This window comes from Oryza brachyantha, chromosome 4 (genome assembly GCF_000231095.2).
Source record: "Oryza brachyantha chromosome 4, ObraRS2, whole genome shotgun sequence".
In the NCBI taxonomy this organism is placed as follows: Eukaryota; Viridiplantae; Streptophyta; class Magnoliopsida; order Poales; family Poaceae; genus Oryza; species Oryza brachyantha.
In genome coordinates this window covers 2,706,534-2,720,639 of record NC_023166.2, presented here as the reverse complement: position 1 = coordinate 2,720,639, position 14,106 = coordinate 2,706,534, and the positions used below count along the sequence as shown (strand labels likewise).

General features: G+C 37.0%; 1 protein-coding gene across 1 annotated transcript; it reads left to right on the top strand.

Moving 5' to 3' along the window:
* The first annotated feature begins 4,603 nt into the window (after positions 1 to 4,603).
* Positions 4,604 to 11,411, top strand: LOC102701538. The gene is made up of 3 exons (XM_006653120.3): positions 4,604 to 4,715; positions 10,803 to 10,815; positions 10,916 to 11,411. The coding sequence occupies exons 1-3, from the start codon at positions 4,604 to 4,606 to the stop codon at positions 11,226 to 11,228; spliced, it is 438 nt and encodes a 145-aa protein (XP_006653183.2). The 3' UTR covers positions 11,229 to 11,411.
* The last annotated feature ends 2,695 nt before the right edge of the window (positions 11,412 to 14,106 follow it).

Sequence of the window (14,106 nt, the reverse complement as noted above, 5' to 3'; positions counted from 1 at the left end):
AAACAAAAAATATCACTTTTAAATGGGTATTTTCTTATCCGTAACGGGTCGTAACTACCGACCGTTACGGATATGGTTAGTTTCCGGAACGGGCTATAATTATGACCCATTACAGATAAGGTTAGTTATCTGTAATGGTTTGTCCTATGATACCCGTTACCGATATTTTCTTATCTGTAACGGTCCATAATTAAGACCTGTTACAGATAAGGTTAGTCCCATTACCGATACTTTCTCATCCATAACGGGTCGTGGTTTGATCCCGTTACAGATCATCCGTAACGGTCCATAGGTACGACCCGTGACAGATAACCTTATATCCGTAACAGGTCATTCCCAGTAGGCATATTTGAAATGGGCTGCATTTTAAGCCATTACGGATCAGTTATTCATAATGGACCGTATTTTCTCGAAGAAAATGAACAGTTACCGAGAGAGTGTTCTGTACTAGTCTACAGAAATAAAGCTGATTGTAAGTTCTTGTCAGATGATGTATGTTACTCTCAAAGATCAATCACCGCCACTATAGAAACCTACGTTATTAGGTCTCAGTTAATGACCCACTATATGCGACACCAATAATGTAGCACCTAGTATGCGACACCAATGACCCACTGTATGCCATTTCCCAACTGGCTCCTAGTATGCGACACCAATAATCTAGGATTAATGGTGCTGGTTCCACAACCGTGCATGCTTGGAGAGGAAGATGCAACTGCCGCTGAGGGTGCCATGGAGGGGCGGGGTGCAGCCGTTGTCTGTACCGTCGACAAAGTTAGATATATGGATATGAGTGAAAGGAGATGAGAGGGAGAGTGGTGGAGAGGGATAGAGTAAGACCAGAGGAGAGGATACCGATTTATGTTGCTAGCCTCCTTGGCTCCATTTTGTTTCTGGTGCTGAATAAATTGAAAAGCAGCACTGATAATATTTATAGTTGGTGGATTTAAAAATAAAACCCAAAACATGTAATATATTATAGTTGTTATATATGTCGCCATTACCTTATACATCCATGGAGCTTTGTGCTGACTGCTGGCCACTTTGGTACACAAAACATCCATTTTCCATCTGTTTTTTCTGTCATAGATCCTATACGCTGTGCTCCTAGCATGTCTGTCTGTTGCTTGTAGCATATTGTTGTCCGCTTTCAACTGAATTCAAAAGTAAGACCAACATGTAATGAGATGATTTCAATTAGAAATCATTGGGCTATCTGTATATGTGAAGACTGGAAACTACTGTTGTTGAACCAATTCATATTGTTCTTTTAAGACATATGCTGTAGCTGACCCTATTCGTAAGATCTATGGTCACACATGCTTACGTATTTTTTATGGACGTAGTACTCATAGAATAGTTCAATTTCATGTCATATAGTATGTTACTTCATTGTAGATAATGCTAATGTTTTTCTTCATTGTATTCTGTTGGTCATGGTTTGAACATGCAGGGAAAGAAGATATATTTTGACTAGATCCATTTTACCATCTTATATCTAGGGAACACTTGATGCATTCAAAAATTTCATATAATACAGGTATAACAGATACTTGTACATGACGCATCACTCAATGAACTGATTAATGCACATGATTCCACTGTGGTATGTGCGAGTTGACTAATATGTCTTCTAAATATGCCATTCAAATCTTTCTTGTGCCGCTGGTAACAATTTTTTTTATCTCACTTCAACTTTTGTATGGCACTTCACTCATTCATGTATGTGGCAAGTTAATTTATTGTTATCATTCATTTATGCAATACAACATCATTAGAAACAGATGTTCTCCAATAGAAAGTTCGGTAACCATGGCATTCAATCAATTTTCATATTATTGGTGACAAAATTATTATCGTTCTCTTTATCTGTATGAAGTGCAAGAATTATTCCCCCTGCACTTGTGATTCTTGTCTGAATGCGCATGCTCTTGATCCACTACATTAGTGCTGGGGTTGTCTTCTTTGAATGACAACAACCATTCTTTCAGCTACTTGACATGGGTATAAATATTTAGAGAAATTTACAAACGTGCCATTACAATTTTGTAGTATTACTTAATTGCTATAATTATCTGTATGCTTCATGGTGTTCGAATACTATTACTTTCGTTGTTTCTTAACAACTTATAGAGTTGGAATATATACAGGCATAAGTCAAATTGAAAGTGAGGTTGCAATTGTACTTACACACAACTAAATCACTATAATCACAGATAAGAAAGCATTTTGTGTTGCCATGTATTAAACATTTGCTTTCTCCTAAGTTTTCCTTTTGATGCAAAATGGGGAGCTAGGGAATAAAAATGTGTCTTTATAAGTGATATGTAGCTTTTATAGTTATCCGATTCCATAATTGAACTCACAATTCTGTGTTTTAATTTTCTTGGTGAGATTTAGCACAGAGATCTTGTAGCATTTTCTTCCATCAATCATATGTGAAATCCACGATGAGATTGCTATTACAGAATTGCTTTACATGGCAGGACATGTGGGCCAAAGTTGTTTCACATTGTTTCGCTTTTTTGAAGAAAAGGTGAAACAACTTATTTACAAATGAAAAATAATTTGTTTAAAACTTTTATATATGTGTCCATAGCAACTATGAATCACATATTATAAAATAAACTATGATGAATTAAATGCAAAATTTACTCTAAAACTATGTTTTACAATTAAATTCAGGCTTATAGGTAGTTATAGAAGCAAATTGATAGTTTATTGTAGCTCAATACAAGTTGACTTGTAGTAATTATGTTCTGTTCTCATATTTTTATCCAATACAGACGTGCCACAAGAATACTTTAGTTTGGTCTTATTGCATGAAAATAACATGAGAGCAGACCTATGACTTGTTGTTAGAGAAATATTTTGGCTGTTACACCAATTCCTGGTCCTGGGAGAAGACTTAAAGATTGATTGTACACTAGTAACAAGGATTACCTACGTTTGGGTTCTTGACGATAAGAATGTACCTACTCTTTCTTGATTGTAGATTAGTTGGCTAAAACCATAAAAATGATGTGCAATGAGTACAATACCAGTGTAGGATTACAAGAGATAGATACCTAACCAAATAGGATCTAGCATCTACCATAACAAAACTAATAGTGTCCGACTGGTTATGGAAATCCGGACATAGAATACTAGCCCTAGCCATATACCTTGTCAGATAGCACATGGTTTCCTATCTTAACATCTATCTCTATCTGGTTGTAACCCGTGTCTTGTGCGAATACATTTAACACACATGTATGACCCTAATCAGTACATAATATCCACAACATATTTCATTCTCGTCGAGGAACTTGTATAATTATTTTGATTGAAGTTTTAATTTTTCGTCGGGCCATAAATTTTTAAAAAATTATAAATATGTTTATCAATTCATTGTAAATAATCTATCATTATCTACCATATTTTTTTTTATGAAGTGAATTTGCATCTGCCGGGACAGAATGGGAAAAGTTCAGTTTTTATTTTCCTAGTACTAAAATATATAGAAAAAAAACCCCAATATGAATTCTATAAAAAAAGATTAATATTTTGTGATTTGTATTCTTGTGGGTGTATTAAGTTCGTCCTAATATCTGTGGCAAGCTATCTACGTCTTAGACTAACATACTAATATGAACTATCCGTTGTTAGTGGAATCATTGATATGTTCGCCATTCCGTCAGTGTGTTGTAGTATAGATATTTGATATGGTGATAGAAGTTGTCAACCGTTATATTAAATGTGACTCTATAGATTGTTAAACTACTGGGCTTGCTCCCATGTGCAAAGACCAACATCTGTAAGTTTGACGGTAATTAATTTGTTAGTTGTTCACCAAGATGTCATTGTCTTTCATAGTTCGCATATGATGATGCAACTTCCATCTGACTTAAATATGTTTGTGCTTCTATTTTTCACACAACATTGTCATATGTATCTTTGGTCACAATCATGTTCTCCTATTTCATGTGTTTTTTAGTTCATCATGTTGAGGGGAACATAGAAAACGAATCATTCCTCCAAAGGGCAATAGGTTTAACAGTTTCAGGTACAGTTATGTTGGAAAACATGGTGAAATCAAGAAAGAAAACAAACTGATCACCAACCTTACAACAGAACTGAAGGAATGAATACTGATAGCTATACTTCAGATCGCCATGTTGGTTCGGAAGAGTACTGCTTGTTCTTTAAGTCTAATGGAAAGAGTTGTCCATAGAATGGATGGTGTAAGTCTGAATGTCCTTGATAATGCTTACTGTTGTAGCCTCATGACATGTTAACGTATATAGATATAAATGTAAGGACTCTATCTATCTGCCCATGGATGTTATGGTCACATGTTTCTGCTTTAACTTGTGAACCATATGAAACCAATATATGGGATATTGTGCTCATGAAGGACAGACCATGCCCTTCTACTTTGGGATGGAGGGAGTATTTGATTATTTGTGAAACCAACACTAAAAATATCAATGAATTTTCATTAAGAAAACATATTTATGACACCTGTACCGATATATAGATGATATGGCACCCACAAGATCCAATTGAGACTTCGAGTTCTTTACATGTTGTAAGATCATGGAGTGAGCTATATGTTTTTGTGATGAACAAATTGGTCGTTTGCGAGTTAAGTGTTTTTGGGATAATTGACTGGGCAATCAGACCACAGCTATATGGGTGGTCAGACTGTTGGGACACCTACGGTCAGACCGCAGGTATGTGGGCGGTTAGACGGGTAGGTCAGCCCCGAGACAGTTTCAGATTTCGGTGTTCTTTTCGGTTTTGGATTTGTTTTTCGTGAATTCGACTTCTAGTTGCTTTCTATACGTATGGGTATTGTTGTTTTGCTAACAACGAGTCAAGTTGGAGTTAGCTTGGACTCGGAATATCGTTTCTTTGTTTGATTCATGTGTAGTTGTCTTGATGCCTTGGGAGAGTATACCGGTGATGGATCAGGATTCAACTTGAAGATAAGGGACGTCCGGCGATCAGATATCATGTGGGATACTTAGGCTAAAGATCAATGCACATTGTTAGTGAAGATTCCACATGGCATACGATGGAGATATTGTGTGCATATGGGATATGGAGTTGAATTCGGATAGAGTCCGGATTTGAGAAGATTTGTTGTATTAGAGATAAAGATATGTTGGTTACGGATAAGGATAGATTTCCCACAAGATGGGGAGTCCTAATTCGTGCTAGATACGTGGGCTTTGTATAGCCACGTCGACGTTATAAATAGGTACCGAGAGGTATGCCCCCGGTGAGTTTTTTGGTGCCATTTGTTAGAGAAAATTAGGGTTTTGACTCTATTTCGATATTAGATTGAAAGTTTTTGGTTGGAATGCTCTCTATGCACTTTGTAAGCACTAGTTGATCAATAAAAGTCGAGAGATTCCATGTACATCTTAAAGCGTCGTTGATCGGCGTTTTTCTAGGATCCCGACGGTCCAACCGCATGCAGGCTGGCGGTCTGACCGGTGACATAACGTCCGTCTGACCGGAGGTATTGAGCGGTTTAACCGGCCAGATAATGTCGGTCTGACCGGTGGCATAAACGCAGTGCGACCGGAGGCTTCGATAAGGCTTTTGTAAAGGTAATCTTTTATTTCCGCGAAAAGATTTGGGTTTTTGTTATACCTATCATTCTCCCCCTTGGTAGGTGTTTTACTCTATTGCGATCCTACACATATATCCACTAGTGATGGCTTTTTACGTTGGCCCGTCAGTGGTATCGAACACCAGTGACGGGCCGCTGCCAGACCGAGGTAGGATCCCACACCTGTGACAGATATGGTTACAACCCGTCAGAGGTGATGGATGACACTGACCGGGCTGTTGGCCCGTCAGTGGTATCCCGTCACAGGTATGGCGTTCTGGCGTAGTGATAGAACATCAATAGTACTGGTTCTGAACAACCATCATTAACTAAATAATGAGTATGTTTCGCAATGCTAAAATGAGCCTACGTATAATCTACCGTGTTATAAGCTTCCATATATTCTAGGTCTGTCTTGCCACTACATTATTTACATGATGTAGTGATTGCTTGCTCTCTATGTGTGTGCTGTTTTAGAGTTTGATGCAAGTGATGAGTTTGTTATTGTTGAGTGATATCCCGGTAAAACAAATTTCCCAGATGGTTCTCATTAGTGGCCTACCACTAGTTGGTTGCCGGTTTCGATAGGTAGAACCAGCTTCCATGGAAACTCTAAGCACTTCGGTTGGTTGTCCAGTTTAATAATGTAGTTGTAATAAGTTTCCAAATATATGTTTATGCACTTAATCACTTTTTGGTTGACAATGTTTCGATGATAAAGCAAGGCTAGTCAATTTTCCTGTGGATTACCTTAGCATGAGTATGTGTTCATGAACATTTTAGATATTTGTCAAATGGCTGTTGGTATCTAGACCGGTATGGTATTTACCATATTTAGTCTGCACCATCAAGTCATTTTACAAACATATCACTTAGTGGAATGGCAAGCTTTAATACTGGCTATCTCAATTGTTCCTTAGTTAGTATTAAAGGTGTCAACCACGATCATGGACACAACGATGATTGAGGGGCTATTTATGCACGTATATATCCCACTCATTCAATCCCTGGTGGACAATTTAGGCACCGGACGGTATAATAGTAGTGGTGTCCCACATCGCTATTGATGGTTCAAGAAAATTCTTATAATTACTGCTGGTTAATAAGGATGGGGCACTCATCACTAGGGCTCCATATGTGGAGAGAACTATCTATGTGTGTTGTGTTTAGGATAACTGGCACTAATGTCAGGACCTCTCATTCTCTCCATCTCAAACATTATCTTCAATGGCTCATCCCTGGGTCCTGTCTTCGAGATGTCACACCCACATCTCATGCTCTCTTCACTTCTTAATCGACCACCAGCACCACACTTCTTCATCTCCAGCACACTGTCACCAGTTTATGATTTAGTGATTCATTTTGTTCGTACTCATGATGATTTGGTCATTCAGTTTGTGATTTTGTTAGTACAAATTACTCTCTCCATCCTAAATTGATCATCATATAAGGCTTAGGTACAAAGACAAATGATCTATTTAATTAGTATTGAAAAAGCTAGAGTCACAAATCCCAAGTTGCATATATGCATGCAAAATTAAAATTTGCAAATCACATCAAAATTGATTGGGTAGATGCATGTAAGCATTTAATGTACGTTAGAACCGAAGAGTTTTTTGCACTACAATTAATGCATAATAGACTCTCTTCTCTTATATGATGATCAATTTGGGATGTCTGTTTTTCTCTTATATGATGATCAATTTGGGATGGAGGGAGTAACTGATAATAGTTAACTGTTCGAAATTAGCATACATCAGTATAGGTTTATATTGCATGAACAGTGACATTAGAAACATTTAAACATTTTAAAACCAACTAAGACTTTATATCTTGATTCGACTAACCACTATCGCAGACCACCCTATGCTTATCATCCAAACCTCTCATTCTGGCTTGCCACAATAAATTCTCTACTTCTTTCTCCCACTTCCACTGTCATTATGGGTAACACTTGCAATGAAAATATAGCGATTAAGAAATATCACGATGACGCATATCTTACACAAAATCCTAAGCTCATCTCATATATTCAGTGATTTTCCAAGTGGGAAATCACGCACACTTTTTGGCACTCAAAACACTCCTGTGGGAGTGGAACGAGATAGTTTTATATACCGAAGTGATAGGAATATGAATGTACATATAGGATCAACTCCATTTCTTTTTGTTATGGCTTTCACACTTCCATAGTGGATCTGGGAGTATCCTAATAATAGCCTTTCCAAACGATTATCATTCTGAACAAAATTGGTCCATTGACCATACACCTAAGAGAAGTTCCTCTAGATCATCGGTCCATAGGCACCGGTCGTTCGTCAGGCCTTTAAGCACTTGTGTTTCTCAAGATAAATGAACCCATGACATTCTCATACCAAACATTTTGTCTTCACAACCAGTACTTTCAGCGATAAGAAATTCGGAACATTTTTATTTTAGCAAAGATGTTTTCCATTCGACATCGTAAGTTCAACCATTCCAATTGTATGAATTAGTAGCGCACTTATAGCAACCCATATGAACTGTTTAATTATAATTTTTTTCTAGCTCATTCAACAAACCCCAAGGATTTCCTAGCATTCGGACTGAAGCATAACAGACCTCGTAATAGTAGAGTACATTCATATTTATCATTTCAGCTTGTCATTGTTAAAACACAATAATATTTCCTACGTTGCATAGTCTAAATTTGGAAAAGTAATACTCTTGATGTCAAAATAGTAGCAAAAGTAAATAAGATTATTGTGACTACACAGTGCCAGCAAAATATTTCGCTGTGCTGTGCGCATGGAATTTTTGGTCAGAGTTCATGCATAATAGAGAAATATGTGCCATCTAATTTGAATTTCGTTCACATGCTAACATCGTCTGCTTGTTTGTTAAATTTTTTGGTTGTTATACTTACGAGGATCATTGCCATAATTTGTTAATTCAGTCTGGACAAGACATATTGCACAAATGATGGAATAGCCAGCTCAACCTGGCAAAATGAAAAAAAAAAACAGTGGTTAGTTTTTACATTTTTTTTGGTAACGATAATCAATATTTTTTGCAAGGTTATTTAGTAATATGATTTTCTAAATCTCTACTCTTCCTTATGTTTGTATACATCTATACCTATACTAATTGGGCACTTTATAGGATGTCTCACGTTAACCAGAGAGATCTGACCATTGATTAGATGGATTAAATAAACTTAATTAACCGTACGATTTGTGTTAAATAGCGTGGGCCTTAATGTATTTTTTACAATATTATGGCCCATTCATCAGTATTTTTAATAGGCTAAAAGATAAAAAAACCTGGTAAAAACAATTTTGCCTCTAGCTCTTGAAATTCTCATGCTAGCTTTTCAGTTCTCAGCTCTAAATCAAAGCATGTGGGCTCAAAGAAAAAAAATAGTAAAAACGGTTTTGCCTCTCCCTCTCAAAATTCTCTCGCTAGCTTCACAGTTATCAGGTCTACATTAAAGCTTCATTCGTTGTTTCTTTTTTCAATTTAATTATTTGGTTTCTGATTAGATTAACATAGGTACAACACCGTCCAACATATATATCTGGATTGATAATGGTATGTGGCATGGATATACAGAGCGTGGATTTCGTCTACGCATCTAATCTGTTGGTATAGCTAGCACATACCATAAAAGTTGCATCATGCATATTCTATCACCAAAATATATAGATCCATTGTCGTAGGAAATTTAGTTGTGTCAAAAATTTGTGTATATAACTAATCTCCCTCCTGACTTAATAAGATATACCATTAAAAATATAATTCACCTTTTTCAAATTTAAATAATTAAGAATCCAAGATTAAATAAATATGACGTTTATTTATTTTATAACTATAAAAATTAATTTAAAATTGTTAGATAGCTATAACTGCTTTCGTGCTTAATTTAAATTACTATAATTTAGAAAACAACCCTATACAGTCAGCATATAATTAAATTTTCAATATCAATAATAATAACCCGTGCAACGCATGGGTTGACGGATTGTCTAGTTTAATTATACTTCTGGCTGGCCAACCCTACAATTGTCTGCTTTCAACAGAAATACGTGGTTGAATAGACAAAAATATGGTGCAGAGGAAAACCGCAACAGCTGGTGTAGTGTCCGGTGTACAGAAAAGAAATAATATGTTGTTAGATGTAATTAAGATATACTAGTTATAGTCTTGTTTCCGTTATCATATGGACGCCGTATTTTGACATGAGATTTTGACATGTAGGGGAAGCAGATGTATTTATATTCTTCACCTATTTTGATGAAAATATAGTATAGTAAATACAACAATTGAAATTTATTCCGGAAGCATCACCGATTAAACAATTGAGCTTTTCAAGAGAAATTTTTTGGCTCATATATAAGATTTTAAAATGGTAATATCGGTTTCACGTTACCAAAAGTTTCCAAGTTCTGTTTTATACCATCGATAGCACCTTTCCATTGTTTAACGCAAAACATGGAACTTTTGATGCCACGGAACCTATTTTGCCATTTACATACCTCCATGCTTCTGGCACTTTCACCATGTTGGCCTAAATGGATTCTTTAGAATCTTCTTTCGCAGCGAACCACTAAATATTTTTAACAAAAGAATTAATAGAGATATTGGGTGAGAGATACATTATCCCCACCTAAAGTAAATAATACCAGCAGCAGAGTTAATATATATATATATATATATATATATAATATGTATATAATATTGTATATAGGAGCTAACAAATATAAGCACATGGAATAAAGGAAACCTTAACTGATGATGGGAAACAATAGTAAATGAAACTTCTGAAACTAACCTAAAAAATTTTGAAGTTGGCTCAATATTATACTATTATCATGGATCACTTACCATCATAGATGTGACATAGGACAGCCCATCTCTGTGACATTAGGAACTAATACTGTAATAGTAATATAAATAAATGGAATAAAGGAAACTTTAACTGCTGATGTGAAACAATAGGAAAGGAAACTCTTGGAATTACCGTAAAAATATTTGAAGTTGGCTCGATATTTTACTATTATCGTCGATCACTTCCCACCATAGATGTGACTTAGGACAGCCCATCTCAGTCACATTAGTGGAATATAATTACGGATTTTAAAGTAGAATGAGTCACTCATATGCTTGAAACTATAAATATATCAATTGGGATGTTCAAATACTTATACCACACTTCGTTTAGAGCATCTACCAAGGTGAGTTTCTTTGTATTGGAGATTCTACCACAGACAATTTCTGTCTGTCTCTGTTCCTTCTAAACTTTTGATTAATATAATGTTTCTTTGATATGTGTAGCAAAATCATGAGCCCTGCACGAGCAAATCTTGTTGTACTAGTTGGCATGGCATTCCTCTTCATAGGAATTGTAGTTGGTAATGCAGCTAGAGGGAATAATCCAGGAGCAGATTTTGTTCTTGGTAGAATGAATGGTCATAATCCTACTGCTAATGGTGCAAATACCCACGCAATCAGCAGGGATATGAACAAAGGGGAGAACTCAATCGCAGGCCATTCTAGTGAGAGAAAACTTGCAGCCAACACAGATGGAGCACGCACTGAAAGCCTTGATTGGTATTGCAAGTTCACAGGGAAGAAACCCTGTCCTTAGAATTTATCCAATCAGTCCAGTCCTTGAGAAATGCGGTGGCCTTCGTTACGTATCTCATTATACTAATGTCTAAAGAAATAAATCTCTTGGACATTTGGATTGTAAGGCATGTATCCTGCATTTGCACAAGGAGACTTCCTTCTAGTATTGCAAATGGAAAATAATAAAATAATCAATGGTAGTGACCAACTCAATTTTTCTGGTTTCTTGCTGGTATATGGTGTGTGTGTCATTTGATCTTTGTGTACTCAAACCATCAACATCTTTGTAGCATCCAAGATTTTCTATTGTGTGTGTGTGCCTATGTAGCTATAAATTTGCTTGTTCACCCATGTAGGACTCAGTACAACAGTAGTAGAAACCTGCTACCAGTTAGAGTAAACTTCAAGCTGAGGACTTCAGGATTTTTCCCATGTGTTGTTGTCCAGTACAAATAGAAAATTCATGAGCGATCCTCCGTAAGTCCTAAAACCGCCTGCAAAGTTTTATAGTTTTCAAGTTGTGCAGCTATATATAGAAATTAGTAAATGACAGTCTCTAAAAATAGACGAACTGGCCATTGGACAAATTGACACAACACAAAGCTCAAAAAGGCACAACAGACCAGCCCATACCATACTCTTCATGTTCTAAGATTTTGTGGAGTTCCGTAACTATCCTTCAACCACTTAGCATGATGAGTGCAATATCGTGGCCTTGGCACCACGGCCTATAAAACCTCTGCACAAACCGAGCATCTCCTATGTTGACAAATGGATATATGAGGATGCTCTACTTTCCAACCTAGTTTTCATATTAGTTTTTTGTGTTAGCACCATGCATATATGGGGACTTTGCTACTGTGTCATCCTGGATGGAGCGAGAATCTATTTGGATTGGTTGGTTGAGTTGTCACATGCAGCATTCCTTTGTCAGCTGTGCACACCCACTTCTCGCAAATGCGTTGCCTAGTTGCATACTCCATGTAATAACATTGGAATTCATCCAATTCGGCAATTCCAGAGGATGGATGTTTGTTGTTTGCATATATAGAAGTTGTTTTCCAGAAATGTTCCATGGCCGTCTGCTCCGACTGCCTGTGGCGTGTGAGCTTTCATGCATTTGTACTTTCCAATTTGTCATTTTTGTTTCTATTGTCTTACAAATGTAAGTTCAGCCATATGGTTTCATGACAAGTTGGCTATGTTATTATCTTTGTGACTATGTGTGCTAGTGTAAACCTGGAATACCACAACATATATGGAGGGTCTCCTGCTGGGTCCTGACAACGTGCGCCGGTATAAATCATTGTATTTACATAGATGACTGTGTTGGGTAATATGTTTTCATAGGAGGCCCTTGACACCCTTGGCCATGGAAAATTAAAGCTGGCTGTTTTGTTTAAGAACTTTCCAATGTTGTTAAGGTAAAGGCACTGGAAGAATGATTGTCGTGTAAATCACACCACTGCTGGTGACATACACCAAAACAAAGTATAGCAGATAACAATGAGAGTAGCTAGGTCAGCCATTTGCTTAATGTTGTCACAGATATAACCATTGAATCTGATATAGGCCATCAAGGTTAATGCCACAAGAATAGAAGAAGTGCCTTTGTGTAGCCGTAGTCAACAATTTCTAACTGACCTTGGCAGTTATCCTGCCATATTGATCTGGAAGAATCAATTATATTTTTATTACATATAATTGACTTTTTTTGACTAGATTAACTTGGATATCAAAACAAGGTAGGAAATTACTGGTTGTGAATTAATCCTCACTGCAGGCACATGCATGCAAATAAGTGTTAGAAAACGACAAGAAAATAAACGATGAACACAGTAGATCAATCACAGAAGACACGAGATTTAACGTGGAAAACCCTCCTAAAGTAGGAGAGAAAAACCACGGGCGCCAGCCAGCAAAATATCTTCACTATTTCGAGATCAGGTTACAACGCCGGAGGTGGCTTACAAGAGGTATATATAAGGCGAAACCCTAAAATCCATAGGTTCCGTACCAAGCCTCCCGGCGACGGGCCTCCCTTTCGCTCCGTCAAAGTCGGCCTCTCATACTAGGGATTTGGATCATAAATCAGCAAACTCCACCTTGAGACAAATTCCTTCTTGTAGCATAAAACAAACCCTAACAGGCTCTGATACCATCGTGGAACCCTAATAGGCTCTGATACCACTGGTTAGAAAACGATAGGCAAATAAACGATGAACACAGTAGATCAATCACAGAAGACACGAGATTTAATGTGGAAAACCGTCCCAAAGTATCATATTTATATTTTAGAAAGTATGGCCACTCTTTTAGAGTAATCATCAATAATGGTACGCATGTAACGAGCACCCCTATAAGAGACCTTACAAGAAGGCCCCTATAGATCAGCTTGTATATAATCAAGTATACATTTGGTGTCATGAACTGAGGTATCGAATTTTACCCTCTTATGCTTACCAAAAATGCAGTGCTCATAGAACTTCATGCTACCTTGAGTACAACCCTCAAGTAGGTTCCTCTTCATCAATTCTGCCATACAAAGTTTACTCATGTGTCCAAGACGCATATGCCACATGTTAGTCATACTAGGTTAATCATTAGTAGTAGCAGTAGCAGCGGTAGCACAACCATGTAATGTACTTCCTCTAAGTGCATATAAGTTTGCAGAATTTAGATCACCAATCATATAAACAAGTGAACCTTTTGATACCTTTACAACTCATATCCTTCTGCGTCAAGTGTGCTGAGGGAGATGAGATTTCTAGCCATCCCAGGTATGTGTCTCACATCTTTTAGTGTGCGTATCAAGCCATCATGTGTCTTGATCTGAACGGAACCAATGCCCACGATGTCACGCAGGTTATCATCTCCCATACGCACGACGTCTTCAT